General features: G+C 47.7%; 2 protein-coding genes across 2 annotated transcripts; one reads left to right on the top strand and one right to left on the bottom strand.

Annotated features, from left to right (window-relative positions):
- Positions 1-45: 45 nt before the first annotated feature.
- Positions 46-16,873, bottom strand: PEX6 (peroxisomal biogenesis factor 6). The gene is made up of 17 exons (XM_069065961.1): positions 15,876-16,873; positions 14,230-14,393; positions 13,704-13,787; positions 6,928-7,030; positions 6,709-6,842; positions 6,004-6,115; positions 5,486-5,694; positions 4,853-5,048; positions 4,345-4,418; positions 4,049-4,187; positions 3,751-3,956; positions 3,561-3,622; positions 3,042-3,150; positions 2,514-2,630; positions 2,161-2,238; positions 1,633-1,772; positions 46-1,088 (listed from the first exon to the last, which is right to left on the bottom strand). Exons 1-17 carry the CDS (start codon positions 16,779-16,781, stop codon positions 952-954), a joined length of 2,970 nt encoding a protein of 989 aa, XP_068922062.1. The 5' UTR covers positions 16,782-16,873; the 3' UTR covers positions 46-951.
- Positions 8,817-9,866, top strand: LOC138144567 (proteasome subunit beta type-4). The gene has a single exon (XM_069065932.1). The coding sequence runs from the start codon at positions 8,841-8,843 to the stop codon at positions 9,486-9,488; it is 648 nt and encodes a 215-aa protein (XP_068922033.1). The 5' UTR covers positions 8,817-8,840; the 3' UTR covers positions 9,489-9,866.
- Positions 16,874-19,095: the final 2,222 nt, after the last annotated feature.

The raw sequence follows: 19,095 nt of genomic DNA, 5'->3' as shown, positions 1-19,095 counted from the left end.
ACCCCATCCTGCACCCTGGACAGAGAAGAGAGAGCCTTGGGAATAATCAGTGTAGGGGTTTTAATCTTGGCATGGGACTTTGGACAAGTTGCTTAACTTTTTCTGAAGACCTGGCTTCCTCATCTGTAAAGTAAGGAGGCTGGACAAGATTTCTCGGGTCTCTTTCAGCTATTAATTTTATGATTCTTACTGTCACCTCTGATTCTTGACACGATAACATCCATTGGTCCCAATTTCCCAGGGTCTTTGGATCCCTGAGCTCTTGCCTCACTCCTATAAAACCAGAAGAGGGCAGCACACACTTTTATTTTTGGCTGGAATAGTAAAGAATATATGGTAATAATGAAACCATTTCTAGCCTCAGGACTGAGTCCCCAGGATTCTTCCTCCACCTTTTCTCTATGCCTATACATCTTGGTCAAGCACAAATCTTTTAAATGTTTTACTGATATTTTAAAAAAACAACTATCACTGTCACTTCCCACTGACTTTTTCTCCAACCAAAGAACTCTCCAAAGCAACAAAACACATAGACCATATCTAAAAATGGTTTCTATGGTTTCTGACCAGAAACTGGGGAAGGAATGCTTCACCCAGGCCTCAGAATGATGACTGGTCACTCAACAGGAACGTATGGGGGCAAGATCTGAGCTCAAACTCCAAAACTGGGCAAACACTATAAAGTATGAACCTGGGACAGTAGGATTGTCTGTCAGATCCTACGACCCCCACCTACCCAGGTCCCTGCAGCCCTGACCTCTCAGTTTAGATCTCTGGTTTGGCATTTGGTCTTCCCACCCTTAGGCGAGTGTCCTCCCTCCACAACAAGGTGACAGAGCTGGGCAGAGAAGTTTCTCCAGGTTAGGTGGCCTGAAGAAGACTGGTCTGCACTGCCCACTGATGTTGTGCCAGGGCTGGTGGAGAGGTATAGGGGTAAAGCCCAAAGCGATCCTAGCAGGCTGCAAATTTGCGCTGGATGTGCTTGTAACGGAGCAGCTCCTGCTCAGAGACAGACGGCTGTAGCCGGGTAGCAGCCTGGACCAAGTCTTCCATGGTAAGAAACAGCGCTGAATTAGCTGGCTCCAGTCCTGGGGGTGGGGAGGAGAAAGAAAAGGGAAGTCAAGGAAGGAAGTCTTGCTCCCCCTCTTAACTACAGCTGACAGAGGGGGAGGTAGGTAGAAAGGACTAGAATTTTAGCTGCCCTTAGAGCTCTAGGTCAATATCAGGAACTCCAGACACAGAGAAACATGGAGAGAGTCCCCAGACTAAGGCCTAAGCAGGACCTGAAAACAGGGGAAGGCTGGGGCCCCAACTCTTCTGTCTGGAGCATCTTCCAGTTAAACAGAGCCTCCAAAATGTCATTTCTCATCCTCCAATCTCTGGGCACAATGGTGCCCCAGGATAGCAGCTACAGGCTCTTTATGGCTTTTAGCCTCAAAACAGGTGACTCAGTCATCTTTCCTTTGGTCCACATCTAGTGACTCCCTCCTGTTTTCTGACCCTGATGTCTCCCATGGCCATTTCTGCCTGCTGAGGCTCATGGCTTGGACTCTGAGGCTGTGGTTTAGCCTGCCTGGTGGGCTTCTCCCTCAATCCCACTGAACCTAGGGGTGTGGGAGATCTTCTCCTCACCATCTTCAATGTCCTGGACTCTTCGCTTAAGTGCTGCTGTCATTGCATCAGTACAGAGGGAGTACAAATCAGCACCAGTCAGCTGGGCTGGGCATCGGTCCAGGATGCTCACCAGGTTCACAGAGGGCTCGAGCTTGAACCTGGAATGGTTTTGGAAAGCATTCTTTTTCTGGAATTAACCCTTGGCTCACCAAGGGACATCACTGACTAGCATTAAATAGTAGAGCAGAAATTCAAATCCAGGTCCTTTAATGCCAAATCAGAGCACTTCCCATTATACCACTACTAAAGTGGCTCACTCGGGCACTGAGGCCCCAGGATTCTTCCTCCACCCTTTCTCTATGCCTATCCACCTTGGCCAAGCACAACTCTTTAAATGTTTTACTGATATTGAAAAAAAACAATTATCACTGTCACTTCCCACTGACTTTTTCTCCAAAGCAACAAAACACACAGGCCATATGTGAAAAGATAGGTCTCCAGAAGCTGGGGAAGGATCCCTAACCAGCCACATGCCCTCAGTCATACCTTCGTGTGATGGCACTTAGAATCCGAAGCTGGGAAGCCCGGTCTTCACTCGGCCCCACAAACACCAGCTTATCAAACCTTCAGAGAGAGCAATGGTCAGGGTAGGATATTCAGCTAGATAAATCCTTGGAACCCAACCAAACAGGTGCTATATTCCCCAACCTCATGGGCCAGGCCTGAGCTCCTGGGAGGTTAGTGGGCTGTAGGCGTTGCCCACTGGGCAGCTGATACCAATGCTAGGTAAGCCTGGCCCTAAGAGGAAGTGAAGAACAAGATGATCATGGGAAACGAGGAGTTAATTGGAATAGATCAGGTTTCTCAGAAAGAGAGATGGTTGATAGATATGAACAAACCTGCCCGGGCGCAATAGTGCAGCATCTAGGAGATCAGGTCTGTTGGTAGCTCCGATCACAAATACTTCTTGGCTGCTGTGAAGCCCATCGAGTTCAGCCAGGAGCTGGGAGACCACCCTGTATGGGTTAAAGGTAGAGGAAGAGATGGGTGAGAGCTAGCCAGAGAGCAGCCTAGCCCAGAACCCACCCACTCCTCAGGTTTGACTCCTCCATAGCTCCAGCTCTTGTCCAATGAATCTCTTACTCTCATCCCACACTCCCCATTTCTAGCCCTTCTGGCATCTCTTAAACCCTGTTCCTTGATCTTCTATGTGATCTGCAGTCCACATTCTCTCTCAGTTCTTCACCATATTACTTTTATAAGAACCCAAGAGACCTCTGCTCTTACACTCTGACCACTGGTGGTCCCAGCACTTGACAGTGTGATATACCTAATCCTTCTGAGGCTTCTGGAGCAGGACGTTTTGCCACCCCATCCTAAATGCCTCCCATGAAGTCAGCTTCATGCCCTGGTCCAGGATTACCTACCTGTCCATCACACCACCAGAGTCCCCACTTCGCCCCCGACTTGGAGCCAAAGAATCCAACTCATCAAAAAAAATGATGCATGGGGCAGCAGCTCTAGCCCTGGAGAACACTGAAAAGAAGGAAATGGGGATGAGAGGGAGGGAAGGCAACAGGCTAGAAAACTGGGAGAACCAAGGCCTGAAGTGGAGGCTCAGTGGGGATGGGCCTGGAGCTTAACAACTCACTAAACCTGATCCTGAGAACCTCATTTTCTGGACAGGATCACTGAATTAAAGACTTTTAATTTTTAAGAGTCCTCCAGAGATCTAGTTCAACCCTCTTATTTGGCAGTCTAAGAATATGAAGATCAGAAAGGAAGTGACTTGCCCAAAGTCACACAGCTAGTCAGTGGCAGAGTCAGGCTTGAACCCAGTGCTTTATCACCCTGCCCTTTAACTGATCCTTGAAGACGGACTAGAAGGGAGCAGCCTTGGCAGGAAGTGAGCCAGGACAGGGTGGGAGGTTATAACTCTCACTCACCTTCCCTAATGTTCTCCTCACTTTGGCCCACATACATATTGATGAGCTCAGGACCTTTCACACTGGGAAGAAGGATGAACATGAGCTGTTGGCTTCCCCAATACTTCCTTGGCCCTACCTCATTCGAGTCCCCAGCCTAGAGTCCTCCCTTCCCCTCCTCCCCACCAGATCTATTGTCCCGTGTTCCTACCTGAGGAAGGTGAGGCTACATTCAGTGGCAACAGCCTTTGCCAGAAGGGTCTTTCCAGTGCCTGGAGGCCCATACAGCAAAAGGCCTGAGCGCCTCAGCCCCATGTCCAGCAGCTCAGGGTGTTCCAGAGGGAGCTGAATCGTTTCTAGGATCTCCCTCTTCACGTCCTGCAACCCTCCCACATCCTGCCAGGACACTGCTGGGATCTAGAGGGTGGATGTTAGGAGGTTGGAAGCATTTTGACTGTGGATGAAAGACAGAACTAATTTCTTCTTAAAATAAAGTCTGGAGCCCCTACCTTGGGGGCCCCAATGGCCTGAGAGTGAGCCATCTGTAGCTGTTCTAGCGCCACCCCAAAGTCCTCTGCCAGAATGGGAAAGCCAGCAGTACAGAGTTCCCCCTCATCTTCCTCGCTCAAGCTGCCAGCAGCCATCACACTGAACAAGGAAATGGCAAATGGGGAGAAAAGGTAGGACTCAGGACTCCTAGGGCTCTGGGCCTCTCTCTCTCTCCAGTGTCTTAGGCCCCTCCTCTCTCCTCAACCTTCCCAGCTTCTTGCCTCCTCCTCCTTTCCATACTCCTTTTGCCCCTCACCCTGTCTGGATCCTGGCGCAGGCTGCTCGGCTGCTGTAGGCCAACAGGGCACAGAGATCACCCAGCACAAAGCCCTGGGGAAGGTATGAGTGAGAACAAGGACAAGAGAGCCGTGGGAGGTAAGTGGAATGTCTTGCTTCCATACCTCACACCCCCACTTCCCTTTCAGATGCACTGTGAAGGAGATGAGTAAGTACATTTTCCTTGGCTCCATCATCACCAGAATTAGGAGCCATGGGGAGCAGCAGATCTAGAGCTGCTTAACTGGATCTGCCTCAATGTGGCCCAGGCCACCCCAGAACGCCTCTCTCATCCAGAGGCTCGTTGGTTTCTATACGACTAGGCCTAGCTGAGCTTTGACCTCCTTTACATCCATGCCCTGAGTTTTCCCATTTCAGTTCAGAAGTAAAGGCCACCTCATATGTGGGGCTATGGGACTGAATGCCTTACCAGGGAAGGTGTGGGGTCCTGGGTCCCTTACCCCTGCCCCAACCTCCCTGGCACTCACTGCACTCCTTCTTGCCAGCTGGGCTAGATTCACTTCCTGGCCCAAAGGGAGGCGGGCAGTTAGTGCCTGCAGGATGCTGAGCCGATGCTCCTCTGACAGCATGGGGACCTCCAGCTCATGAGGAAATGCTATCTGCACATCAGGGGGCACGTTCTGGGGGCAGCTTGTTGTAGCAACAACCAGCAGAGGCAGTGAACTATGGAATGAGAGGAGCAGGTGCTAGAGGGTCTGAGCTCAGGACAGGACTGAGTACTCCCAACACTGCTGCTACAATAAAGGAGAAATGGGATGGAACCAGAGAAGGAAATGTGAAGACCCCCCCCAGGTTGGACTGTGCTGAGAACATTTTTTGAGTGCCCTGGTTTCAACCCACCCCAAACAGACTGAGGATTCCCCAAAGTGGTGACAGTCTCCGCATTCCTCTGGATATCCCTATAACAGTTAACACGTGGCTATGCCCAGTGCAAAATGGGCACCAAGCACACTGTATTGATGAACAGGACCGTGGCCAAACAGTAGTGAGGCAGATGAGTGTACTGACGGGGAAGGGGGTGGGGGGATAATAATCTTTAGCCCCTTAGCTTAGTCCCCAGAGCTCAGTCCTAAGTTCCCATGGCGGGTCTGAGGGGATACCTGATGAGTGGATCCTTATTCAGAAGAAGATGTCGAAGCACAGCTACCACATGGGCATCCTCACCCAGCCCATCCCGTTCCCAGCCCAGGAGTTCCACACCTCTCAACAGCAGGACACATGGGCGGCAAAGCTGAGCTCGGGAGAAAGTGGCCCGAAGCTTGCTCTCCACTGCTGCACTGGTGTCTGCACATAGCCTTGAGCAGTCTGTCTATGGAAAAACATAGGCCTATAAGCAAGGGATGCTCCATAGTGAAAAAAAAAGGACTGCCTTAGGGACGATTTCAGGCACTTGCTGCAATTTTCCAACACAAGCAAGAGAAAAAGGACTAGTACTCGTCATGCTCCACCCCAACTCCACTAAACTGGTGATGTTACACAGGCTGGTCAACAAGCCCTCGCAGCCCCTTCCATTTGACAGGCCCACCCTGTGAGGCAAAAGTCCCACCATAGCAGCGGGATAGGCAGCAGGGGCTCCCCTTTGCACTGTCTTTACCCAAAGGACTGTGGGCACCCTCACCTTGAATAAGTGGAGCCCAAGGCGGCCACAGGCAGCAGTGATGGCAGTGGTCTTCCCACTGCCCGGTGGCCCCCGCAGGAGGACACTGCTGGTCCCTGTCAACAAAGAGCCCCTGCAACCAGAAAAAGCTAAATTTGGCCCCTGTCTGTCCTCTGCTTTCTCAAACTTTTCCCTTTGAACACATACAAGGTAGTCTCCCTCAAAAGACTAACAGAAATAGTCCCTGTACCTCAGAGAAGGTTTTCTCATCTGCCCCTTTTCAGGAGGAAGGTGAAGGGGCCTATCCTCCCAGGATAGGGCAATTTCAGGAAGGCTTGTTGAATCCTTTCCCACCCTGGTCATCTGAGACATTTTGGCCAACGTGCACCACGTCCTTATTGTTGCTCTGACTTTTTTCCGTTGTGTCTGACTCTTTGTGACCCCATTTGGGGTTTTCTTGGCAAAGATACCAGAGTGGTTTGCCATTTCCTTTTCCAGCTCATTTTACAGAAAAGGAAACTGAAGCAAACAGAATTAAATGACTTTCCCAGTGTCACACAGCTAGGAAGTGTCCGAAACCAGATCTGACCTCAGGGAAATAAGTCTTCCTGCCTCCAGGCCTGGCACCCTATCCACTGCACCACCTAGCTGCCCTACCACATTCTTGAGCCTTCCCACAACTCCAACTCAAAGCCAACCTTCACCTAAGGTCCAAAGCTCTCTTACCCAGGATGGAGTCTTGGCCTCAGGATGTCACACAGTTGTGTCACTAAAGTCTCCAGCCCTGGAGGGGACAGGCTGCTCCAGACACCCTGTCCCTCTGAAGGGAGCCATGGAACAAAACTCAGAGTAGAACCCACCTGTATGGTAATGAGAGAGGGGCCTCAGGTACAGCATACTGTGTCTCAGCCTCCCCACTCCAGCCTTCCTCCCCAAAGGCCTCACCAGGTACAAGGACGTGTGGCTTATATCAGCTAGATACGCAGTGGTTGGTTCCTCTGGGGCCTCCCCAACAGTTGTCTTCACTTTGAAGAACAGAAAAGGCCACCTGCAGAATGAAGGCAGAGAAAACCCCAAGTTTATACATGATTGCTATATTCTGGAAACGGAAAATCTAATGATACTAACCCCATTTTTCAGATAGGAAAAACTAAATCTAGATTAGTTGTGACTAGCCAATAGACAAGAACTCACATTGCCTGACCCTCAACTCAGAGTTCACATTAGTTTGACCATATAGCAGAGGGATACCCCCATAGTTCTCAGGCTATAATGTCCAATTCTTGCTAGTGATGAGAGGCAGAAATGGTCCCAGAAGACTATGAGGGAAGGGAGGAGAGAGGTGAGCATTTCATCTGAGGAGGCGGGCCTGGTTTCTGTGACTTTATACTCAATAGTGCTTATAGTAAAAGACTGGAACATAAGACAAACTCTGTATCCTTTTTATAATTATTACTCCTAAGTTGAATATCTGATGCAGCATTTTTAACTTGGGATTGTGGCTATTCTAAAATATTGTGATAGTAATGGCAATTAAAGATTCCCCTGTATTGGCTTGGTTTTCAAATTGATTGTGTTAAAATCCAGTTTGTTAATCCCACCTGTGGGATGGGCTTGTTGATGTGAAAAGAAAGTCCTGAATTGGGAGGAGCTGGTGATGTAGATTTGGAGAGACACTAGAGAGAGGCGGAAGATTTTTTTTTTGGAAGCAGCACCTCGTGGAGAGAGAGAGAGACTAAGAGGATTGCTGGTGGCCGCTTTGAATTGCCCTGGACTTTTGAGACCTGTCCCCTGAGCTGCCAAGGACTGAGGAGACATGGCTGTTTTGCTGGTACTTTGTCTGTCTGTTTTGATGTTATTTTGCCAGATTTGTCCACTGGTGAAAGACTGTCCTGTTGAAGAAGTCCTGGAACCTGGCATTTGGTTAAGAAGGCCTGAGACTGTCCTGCAGACAGAGAGTGAATACTGTCCACTGGTGAGGGACAGTACTGTTGTTGCAGGGGTCTGGAGACTGTCCTGCAGACAGAATGAATACTGTCCACTGGTGAAGGACAGTCCTGTTGTTGCAGGGGTCTGGGAACCTTTCTGTTGGTTCGGAAGCCCTGAAGAAGGATTTTCTTGTTGGATGTTTACAGAAATCCTGGGAGAGGGCTTTGCTAATGTGTTCAGGGGTTCTAGGACTGTTCTACAGACAGAGGATAAATTCATGAAGGGACTGGCAATGTATCTTATGGCCTTGCTAAGCCTTGTCTCCCCAGGAACTAAGATTGCTGAGAACTTGCCTCGTGTCAAGATGAAGAAAAGACCTCCATTTGGGTATTAAGTGCTGTGTTTAAACTTGATGTAACTCTGGGGTAGATTCAATTGTGATCCAGGGGTGGGGAACTTTTGACCTTATTGTGCTCTGTGATTGACAAGTGAAGGTACTTTACCTATGTTTGGAAACTAATCTCCATTTGAGAAGAGGGGTTTTGTGGTGGACCAAATGAAGGTATAGCCTAGGGGTGGAGAAGTATTTAGAACAGAGACTTTGTAATTGATTGAATGATTGGAAGATCCTGGGGTGGGGTAGTACTTGGAGATTGTTTAATCACACTTAGTAAATGCTGTATTTTGAATGATGTCATGTTTTGATCTTCTCTGTTCTTGGTTTGTCACTAAATAAAATAGAGAGCACCTATGCTGGTATTTTGAACCTGGGAAGTTGCCTTCTTTTGGCATTACATTACATTACCTTTCCTGAGGGAAAAGGAGGAGAAGGAAAGGGATAGGACCCCAGCTGGCTCAGGGTTAAGAGGGACACTCGGCCACAGCCGCCACAGCCGGCTAGGCCCGGCGAGGCCTGGGACAGGAACCCAATGGTGACAGGGACCTCTGTCCTAGGTGTGAAATTTGAGGGAGGCGTAATAATTGCAGCTGATATGCTGGGTTCCTATGGCTCCCTGGCTCGTTTCCGAAATATCTCTCGAATCATGCGTGTCAACAACAATACCATGCTTGGTGCCTCTGGGGATTATGCTGATTTCCAGTATGTGAAGCAAGTCATTGACCAGATGGTGATTGACGAAGAGCTGCTCGGTGATGGACACAGCTATAGCCCCAAAGCCATCCATTCTTGGTTGACGAGAGCCATGTACAGCCGCCGCTCCAAGATGAACCCACTCTGGAACACCATGGTCATTGGAGGCTATGCTGATGGGGAAAGCTTCCTCGGCTATGTGGACATGCTTGGTGTAGCCTATGAAGCCCCTACGCTGGCCACTGGTTATGGTGCCTACTTGGCCCAGCCCTTGATGCGAGAGATTTTGGAAAAGAAGCCAATTCTAAGCCAGGCAGAGGCACGGGAGCTGGTGGAGCGCTGCATGCGTGTGTTGTACTACCGAGATGCCCGATCTTATAACAGGTTTGAAATTGCCACAGTGACTGAGAAAGGAGTTGAAGTGGAGGGACCTCTGTCTGCAGAGACCAATTGGGATATTGCCCACCTGATCAGTGGCTTTGAGTGATGCAATTTTATCTCCAGCCTCGGCTATTGGGCCCTAACTATTCCTGGCTCTGCTATTAAGGCCATGTTGGCTGCCCCAGGACTTGAGATTTGACTTTTTCCTTTTGTAAGAGATTGGTAGGAAATAAATCATTCTGGACCTCCTGTCTTTGTGCTTGTGGGATAAGATGGGAGCCTTCTGTGTTGCTTCTTGCAGTTCCCTTCGTAGTCTCCATTACCTCTTCCTTAAGAGATCTTTTTTCAAGAGAATTAATTTTTTCTATGAAGACATGGCACCTGCACTGCTGATTTCTTTTGGACCTGTAGGCTGAGACTCTATAGAGGAAACCTTAAGTATATGTGGCCTGAAATAAACATGTTCCTCGAAAAAAAAAAAAAATCTTCCACCTCTCTCTAGTGTCTCTCCAAATCTACATCACCAGCTCCTCCCAATTCAGGACTTTCTTTTCACATCAACAAGCCCATCCCACAGGTGGGATTAACAAACTCTGGGTTTTAACACAATCAATTTGAAAACCAAGCCAATACAGGGGAATCTTTAATTGCCATTACTATCACAAATATCTTGAGTCTTGACATTTAATGGGAAAAAAAATGGAAATATGTCTGTATAATCCATGAGGATTACAGGGTTATAAGATTGTTTTAGATGGAGGATACCCTTGGTGACCAAATTAGGTGAAAAAGCAAAACCACTAGAATAAATTCGGATACTGCTGGAATACAAGTGAATTGTGTTATATATCAGGTGAGTAAGAGAAATGGGGAGAACAGCTTGTGGGCAGCCTCAGTCCGTAGAACTCCACAATGGAAGGCCCAAAGCTTCCTAAGACTATCCTCAAAGAAAAGATATAAATCATTCATCCCTACTTATCCTAAAGTTAAAATGGGCCTTCATCCCACTCTCTCCCCATTAGAGTCTCCTAAGGGGAAAGCAATAAACTTCTCTTTCCCAAATAGCCTGGCACCTCAGAGAAGAGAGGTGAATTGGTTAGGCCTCTAAAGCAACTTAATAGCTGAAGCCAGATGCAAAGCTGACATTGTAGTCACAGTTTCTGAGGCCTTCAGGCTCAATTGTACATTCAGGAGTCTGCAGCATCCTTATGGAAAAGTCTATTAATGGGTAGTTGTTCAATTTAAGATGTATGGCGCTTACTAGCCTTTACCCAAACGCATTCCAACTCTAGTGCCACATGTATTTTAAACTGGACATGTCTAAAAGAAAACTTATCTTTCCCTCTCAAACCCACCCTTCTTCTGTACTTCCTTTTTCTCCCCTATTATAAATACATTATTAATAAACAGCTAACACTGACACAGCATGTCATTTGATATTCACAACAACTCAGTGAAGTGGGTGCTATTATTATCCCCATCTTACAGATGAGGAGACTGAGGATGGCAGAAGTTAAGTGACTTGTCCCACAGCTAGTTAAGTATTTGAGGCAGGATTTAAAATTCAGGTCTTCTTGACCCCAAATCCATTACTTTATTCACTTTACCACTTAGCTGTCTCACACAGACACCACTCTAGTTCACCTTACAACTGGACATCAAAGGTTTCTAATTGTGGTCTCCCTGCCTCAAGTCTCTCCCCACTCCAATTCGTCTTTCACACATCAGCCAAAGTGATTCTCCTCAAGCATATGGCGCTCTCTTGCTCAACAAGTTCCAGAAGCACCCTGGCACAGCTAGTAGCAAATATGAATTTCTCTGCTTAGTATTTAAAGTCCTTCATGACCTGACCCCAACCTACCCTTCCAGCCTTACTGCATGCCATCCCCTTTCTTGAACTCTAGGCTTCAGCCACATTGGTGTTCTTGCTGGTCCTCACACAAAATACTCCATCTCCCATTTCTACACCTTTACACCGGCCACCCCAGTGCCTGGAATGAACTCCCTTCCTATCACTGTCCCTCAGAATCCCTGGTCTGCCACAAGACTCGGCTCAGCTGATAGCCTATAACTGAATGAAGCCTTTCCTTATCTCCCCAGGTGCTCATGCTGCTCCATTCCTGTCCTCTCCTAAGATTAGCTTGGATAAGTTCTGGAAAAGTATCCATAGCTTCATTTTTTGTCTATTCCCAACACCTAGTCCAGTGCTTAGTATATAGCAAACAACATAGATGCTTACTGACTGAATGTAACCCCTCACCTCTACCCTTCTAAAATGCTTAATTCAGCTGCTACCTCCTGTAGGAACTTCCCTATCTATATAGTTGTTGGTGCTTTCTCCCTCAAATTATCTTGTTTCACTCATCTGTGTACATTTCCTAATAGCCTTCTAAATAATCTTTTCGTCTCAAACCTCTGTCCTCTCCAAACCAGGGTGTTTTTTTTTTCTTAAACCCTCATATAGCTACCAAAATGATATTCCTAAAGTGCAGGTCTGACCAAGGCACTGTTACCTCTAGAAATACACTCCATCCTGATGTTTAAAGGAACATCTCTGTACTGATATTTAAAGCCCTTTGATCTACCTCAGCTTCAACCCACCTTTTCAGGCTTATCATACATTACTTCCTGGCCTTCCTGCTGAACCTCACACACGACCCACCATCTCGCTGCCTCTGCACATGCTGTCTGTCCCGCATACCTCTCCAACTCTTAGAATTCCTAGTTTTCCTCAAAGCTCAGCTCAAGAATCTTATATGAATGAGGTCTTTCCTGACCCCCTAACTGCTCATGCCTCCTCCTTGAAATGATCTTGTGTTTATTTTTAACAGACTTACATGCAAACACATTGTGTCACACACGTTCCTGCCCCAGCCAATAGAGTGTAAGCCTCTTGGGGTCAAGGTTTGTTTCGCTTCTGTCTCCAAAAATCCAACACCTGGCACAGAGCATGTACTTAATGCTTGTTGACAAACATCACAGTCACATCACAGAATGTAAGGTCTTTGAGGGAAGGGTCTATTCTCATCTTTGACTTTGCATCCTACTGCCTAGTACAGTGTCTTATATATATAGCAGATGCAAAACAAGCACTTGTTGGGTAAATGGTCAGTAGCTGAGGACTTATTTTCACACTCCCTATTTTTTTATTCCTAAAGGCTGGTCTTATGCAGGGTAATGGCTATAAAATAGTTATAAAAACCATGAGAGGAAGCACCTACAGTGGAGAAAAGAGTGCACAAGAGGCTGACCAAGAAGCCAGACCACTATAGGTGGGCCCTCCCAATACTATGAGCGCTCGCTCTCTCTCTCTCTCTCTCTCTCTCTCTCTCTCTCTCTCTCTCTCTCTCTCTCTCTCTCTCTCTCTCTCTCTGTCTCTCTCTCCTGGGGTCACTCCCCAAAGTCAGTATGGAAAGCTGCTGTCAGAGCACCTGACACAGCTGGGCTGTCAGGTAACTGCTGAATGTAAACACACTAACAAACAATACAAGCAGAGAACAAAGGCCAGAACCCAGGAGCACTGATGAGACATGTGTATGCTGAAGTCACTGCCAGTCCTGACATACTGAATGACCTTGGACAAATAGCCTCTCTAGGAAGAGTGAGGCAAGCTTCATCTTCCATGTGGCTGGTCATAATTTCAAATCTTTCTGCCTTTTAAAAAGCATTTTAACTCTGTTTATAAACATGTCATTGAATAAACATTTACTGAATGCTTACAATGGACAAAGAAAGGAATGGGATTCAGGCCTGTACTCCAACACAGAAGAGGAAGGACTGGCTGGGGGAGAAACAGCCAACTCTCCTTTTAGCCAAGAGCCCAAATCACACTCAAACTTGGTATTATTCTTACCTTATTTTATACATAGGAACACTGAGACCTGGGGCACTACTAATTCACCCAGTCAGCTGGGAAAGACTCATTTATGCTGATCCTTAACTTACTGTTGTAAAGGGTAAATAAATAGAGAAAAGACATTCCCTTAGCAGCAAGTGCCAGTTCTTCTAGAGGATATGGACCCAAGGAACAACATGTATACTCTTTCCTACCTAAACAGACCCCAAGTTTTGGGTTATCTTGTGTAATATATACGTAAAGAAGAGGCAACAACTCAAGAAGACACATTAGGCCAACAATGAGAAAACAGTGGAGCGTAGACTAGAAGCCTCAGTTCCAAGTCCAGAAAAGGCATGAAGGCCCAGGCTTTCAAGCAATTCTTGATGTTTAAATCCAACAATAGACACCATACTACCAAACTTGAGGGCAAAAGTACGACAGACTTAGTAGGGGCTTCTCAAGGTTTAGGACAGGGCTGCATACCTGAACAGTTTCTCTGGGCTTCTTTCCAAGATGTCTGCTTGCCCAGCTGTTGGCACACACAGAATATCCCCTTCCTGGACTACCCTATAACATAAAAGCAGTCCAAGTGAGATCATAACTGGAGGTTGGTGACATGATAAACTATCTTTTGGAGGCAAATTGTCCACCCAGAGGTCAAAAATACAAATGGACTGGGGGGGAGGAGAGGGGAGATGAAACTCTGGGAAGGTGGAGAAAATGGGAAAGAAATTAGTATGAGTTTTCCAGAGATGACTAAGAGATCCAATGGGTTTCTTGTGTGAGTCCCCAATTTCCTGCATGACATATGAACTCTCTCTTTTGTTACCTCCCCAGCATCCCAACTGGGATCTCCCACCCTAGTACTTCTTAAAATGCAACTTCAATAATCAAATGGATATATCTAAATCTGGAGTTCAGGAAAGAAGGGGGATAGAACTGATACAGAATGCCAGGCTCTGTTTCTACAAGAGGTAAACATATTTTTTTTTTTAGCTAAGGAGCTGACCTGGGGGTCTCAAAGTGCTGATAAAGAGCCTGGTCATAGTTGCCACTGGTGCTGTAGTGGGGGGAGGACACAATTTCAATGTGCAGCTCTCTGGCAAATGGAGGCCCAGACAGCACTGAGCAGCTTCCTCTGTTCTCAGGACTCCTGAATCCTTCTGAGTATCTCTATTAGAGAAACAATCAACATTTTACAGCTTTCCCTTTACATGGTGACTAGACTATGCCCTCCTTGTAGGAGATGCCATTGTTTAAACATTATTTGTATAATCACAGATAAAGAACATCTCTGAGCCTCAGTTTCTTCATCTGTAAAATGGAAATAATGTCTACAGTACCTACCTCACCAACATGAGAAGCTCAAATAAAATATACGCAAAACACTTTACACCTTAAAGTGCTATAGATCTATGAGTTATTACTGTTATTATTCACTTCTATCCACTAGTCCACATTTTAACACAACCAGAAAGACCTAGGAAAGCAGAATAAACCACCTCCAAGACTATCATCCCTAGAGTGCTGCCCCCAGGAACAGAAATCCTTCCTCACATACCTATGGAAGCAGTGTCTCTCTCTTCTTTGAATACAGTATTACTTTGATTCTTCACTTTAGTTTTTAAAATGTCCCTAGTTATGACCATGACTCTGAAAATCCCTTTGATGTCCCCAAGTATTTCTGAGTTAGTAGAAGTATCAGGTCTCAATAGGTGTCTGGGGGTGTATTTAGTTTCCACCTCAACAACACCAGGTAGCCCATGTGATTGTCCTGAGAAGGAACACAAGATTATTCAGGATAATGGCAAAAAGACAAGATCTCAGGGAGATTATTGGGGCTCAGTAGAATGATTAGCAATGAGAACTGCATGTACTGTATGCTCTTCTTCCTTCAATTTCTTCCTCTGCCCACCTAAAAGACACTGCATAATCCCTAAAACACAGGATCACAGATTAAGACCTTAGAGATCACAGAGTCCAATTCCCTCATTTTACAGAGAAGGAAACTGAGGCACAAAGAGGAAAAAGTATTAAGAAGCACAACTGGCATTCAAAGAATAGAAAACTTAGCTCTCTATCCAGAAAAGGCATGAAGGCCTAAGTATTCAAGTAATTTTTAATGCATTATTTCAAAAACAAAGCCACCACACCACACAAACTCCAAATCCATTACTCTTTTTACTGGGCCAAGACATTTCTCCTTTCTGACCTCCAGTACCAATTATTCTCTGTGCCATACACATGGATACTTAATTATATTTCATCTTGCAAAATAAATCTATTTTGAAACAGCCATCTCAATAAATGCAATAGGCTATAGAACTCCTAAAAGCAGTAATCTTCCCAGCTTCCCAGACAATATTAAGCACACTACAAGTGAGGGTTCTGGACATTATTTATACATGACAATTCTAACGTTAATTTCCAACTTCCATCTGAAGAGTTCTCAAGTTCTGGATGTATATGCGTTTGTATGTGTGTTATATGTTGGTATATAAATGCTTCACACCTTAATCCCCTTACTAAAACAGTAATCTCACTATATAGAAATGGAAACCAAAGCCGAGGAGCTGGCTCAGGGAGACCCAGGTTGTTTCCTAACTCAGTAAAAGTCAAAACTGAGCCAGGGAGAAGGGACCTCCTGGACCTTACCTGAATGCTGAGCTCCCCTATTTCCAGGGGTTCACAGGAGAGATTGAAAGCCAGATTGGCAGGCACCAGGGCCATCCCGTCGGCGAGGGGCTCCCCCAGCTCTGGGGACCCAGGTCCCAGCTTCTCGGGGAGATTCCAGCGTGGGTCCTGGACTTGCATCTTGGCCAGGTGAGGTCGGGGGCTTGGTGCCCCTTCCCTGACCGGGGTCACCCACACCCACTCTCCCTGGAAGAGGCCGAGGCCCCGGAGGCAGCTCCTGCTGACCCCCAGAGCCTCCCCAGCCCCGCCCAGGATGCCCTGCAGCCGCCTGGGCACGCTCGGGGCCGCGAAGGAGGACACCACGGGCGGGGCGGGCAGAGGGGGGCGGCTGTCCCCGGGAAGGGGGACCGCCTTTGCGGCCCGTCCCCGGAGCTCGGTCACCGCCAGCCTCGTGCCGGGGCCCAGCAACCCTTGCAGCGCCGGCCGCGTCTCCAGCACCCGGGGACCGAGCGCAGGCAATGCCTCTCCGCGCCGCACGAGCACCGGCCCGGCTCGCGGGCCCGTTCCGGAGCCCGAGCCCGGCGCGGCGCCCAGCAAGGCCCAGCCCAGCGCCGGGGGTCGTCGCACGGGCCGGGCCCGCACTCGCGCGCCAGACCCCAGCGCCAGGAGCCGCAGCAGCGTGCGGCTCACCAGCAGCTCCGGGGGCCCGGGCTCGGGCTCGGGCTCCGGCCCGGGCCCCTCGCCTGGGCCCTCCAGAGCAGCCACCAGCAGCGCCGGCCCCGTCGGCCCCGCCCCCGCCGGCCTCAGCGCCAGCACCAGGCCCGCCGGCCCCGCCGCCGGCCACGGCCCCCCCGGCGGCAACAGCACCGCCAGCGGAGGAGCCTCGGCCGGGAAGGGCTCCAGAGCTCGCAGTACGGCCAGCGCCATGAGGACAGCGACTGGAGCGTAGCAACAGGGACCGCCGCTTCCCCTTCCGGAGCCTGCAAGAGGAACGCGAAGCAGGGGCACCCGCGGCCGGCCGTCAGAAGCGCCGCTTCCGGCTCCAGTAGAAGTGTTGGGCGGGGCAGAACGGTAGGAACTGTAGGAACGGGGGAGGGGAGGTAGTGGGAACTTCTGCGCAGACTCCAAAAGGCGGAGGCGGTCAACTGCTTCGTGGATGTGGGCTTGACAGCCATAACCATGGTAACTAGGGCTGCTTGTGCTTCTGCATCTGCGCCTTTGCTACTCTTGACTAGGGTCTTCTCAGGCAATCGTCCACTCTAAGGGGTGGTGTGAGAACCAGTTTGCGGAGCCTATTGGGCCGGTGTTCGGTTCCATTTCTTTTTACCACGCTCTCCCAATTATCATTTTGCTTTGCTGACTTTGTCCTAATATGTCCTTTATGACTGTTTGTTGGCTGGTTAATACATTGTCTTGAATTCTACTAGGAAGAATGCATGCATGCATGCATGAGTGATTGAATGAAGTATCGAATAAGCTCTTATTCTGTGCTAAGCGCTGGAGACACACAAAAAAGCAAGAAAGCTCCTGCTCTCTTTATTTTTAATAAAGAGCTCCCCCATTCTAATAGGGGAGACAACACATATGGAACATTTCAACTGAAAATCAGATAGGCCCTGTAGTCTGACAGTGCAGGGGCAAAGCAAATGGTAAATACCTCTTCATTAATGTAATTTCCATTGATAAAAATTATATCAGTGTTTGATGTAGAACCATTTGACAGTACCAAGGACTTTGACTTAACAAGAACTTTCTTTCCTGGGTCTTCAGTAGCTGTAGCTGTAGAACCTGCAGGAGCAGTGGCCAGGCTGCAGCTCCACAGGGACTACTTCTGAGGATGATGGATGGAGACACTGGGTTGGAAACATTGCTCTTTTAAGGTTCCTGGGTGCAGAGTCTTGGGTCATCTCTATCAGGGTCTGAGGGGAGATGGTGGTCAAGGGGGTGGTGATTAGCTCCTCTCTCTTCCTCAAGGTGCCTTGCTGCTTGAGGGAGCCTGACTTGCCTACAATGTGTGTGTGTGTGTGTGGGGGGTGGTTGGTGGGGATAGCTGGCCCCTTCCCCATAGATGTTGCCTTCCCAGATGAGGGCTTTCAGGAATGGACTGGAAGCAGGACCAGATGTCTAGGAGGTGCTATGACTCCTGGGGCTTCTGTGAGATTGTTAGTGGAAGTTGATCAGTAGTTTTTACTGGTGGTGATAAGGAAGGTGCGACCACTCCCATAATAATTTCTTCCCTCAGTGATGGCTATGGGGACTACAGCTGGCTGGAAGCAAGTCCAGTGGTTGGGGATCAAGGGGCATTACTTTTCCCAAGGCTCACTCAGCTCAGGGTTCTGAGTCATCCATCTCCTTCAGGTTCTGATGGGAAACTTAAGCTTCTTGAGGTCAGGGAGTTTGTTCTTGTGTTTGTATTCCCAGCACCTACACATTCTCAAACATATACTCAAAATACTCAAGTATCTCTCTCTCTCTCTCTTTTGTTCCTTCTTTCTTGTAGTTTTTCCCTTTGGTTCTAATTCTTCTTTACAACATGACTAATATGAAAATATGTTTAATATGATTGTACTTGTATGGCCTATATCAGATTGCATGCCATCTTGGGGAGGGAAGAGGGGAAGGAGAGAGAGAAAATTTAAAACTCAAAATCATATAAAAGTGAATGTTGAAAACTAAAAATAAATAAATGTTTACTTATTTATTAAAAATACTCACATGAATTTCTTGTTTCATAATACTGATGGTCCCTGAATGGTCAAATCAATTAATCATCGAGTATTTATTAAACATTCATTATGTGCCAAGAACTGTGCTAGCTGTTAGGCACTGAGAATACAAAGGCAAAAATGAGATACTACAGTACTTGCTCTTAAAAAGTAACAATCTGTATCTCAACCTATTCTTCCTCTGTTCAGTTCCTGTCCATGTTCTCTCATAAATTTGTCCTGGGAGTCCACCCAGACTTCTTAGATTTCTCCTGACGTCAGGAGAATGCCAGTGAAGCATCTGAGCTGTCCACTGGGTCATGCACCTGTCGTCCCCCTTTCTTGTCATGGCATTTCGGCCCCTTTCTTTCTTTGCTCGTACATTTCCCTGATGACATCTTTTACTCCATTTCTTCCAAGTTCCCTTTTGCTAAATGTTGTACCCAGCTGACACCCACTGTGCACCTCCCCATTCCCTTTTGTGTGAAACTCATTTTAAATACTTTGGATGCTTTATTTTTTGGGTGACTCATATC

The sequence above is a fragment of the Petaurus breviceps genome, unplaced genomic scaffold (genome assembly GCF_028583685.1).
Source record: "Petaurus breviceps papuanus isolate PSGF00001 unplaced genomic scaffold, PetGlider_PUasm1.0 90701, whole genome shotgun sequence".
Lineage (NCBI taxonomy): Eukaryota > Metazoa > Chordata > Mammalia > Diprotodontia > Petauridae > Petaurus > Petaurus breviceps.
Note: the sequence above shows the minus strand (reverse complement) of the source record. Positions and strands in the feature narration are given on the sequence as shown.

What these genes read in the sequence shown, in the direction of transcription:
- LOC138144567 (XM_069065932.1), top strand. Translation starts at nt 8,841, where the DNA reads ATGGTGACAGGGACCTCTGTCCTAGGTGTGAAATTTGAGGGAGGCGTA.
- PEX6 (XM_069065961.1), bottom strand. Translation starts at nt 16,781, where the DNA reads ATGGCGCTGGCCGTACTGCGAGCTCTGGAGCCCTTCCCGGCCGAGGCT. An exon ending in TAGGGGAGCTCAGCATTCAG is followed by an intron (nt 14,394 to 15,875) that starts GTAAGGTCCAGG and finishes TTTCTCTAATAG; the next exon opens with AGATACTCAGAAGGATTCAG. An exon ending in AGCCCAGAGAAACTGTTCAG is followed by an intron (nt 7,031 to 13,703) that starts GTATGCAGCCCT and finishes TTCATTCTGCAG; the next exon opens with GTGGCCTTTTCTGTTCTTCA.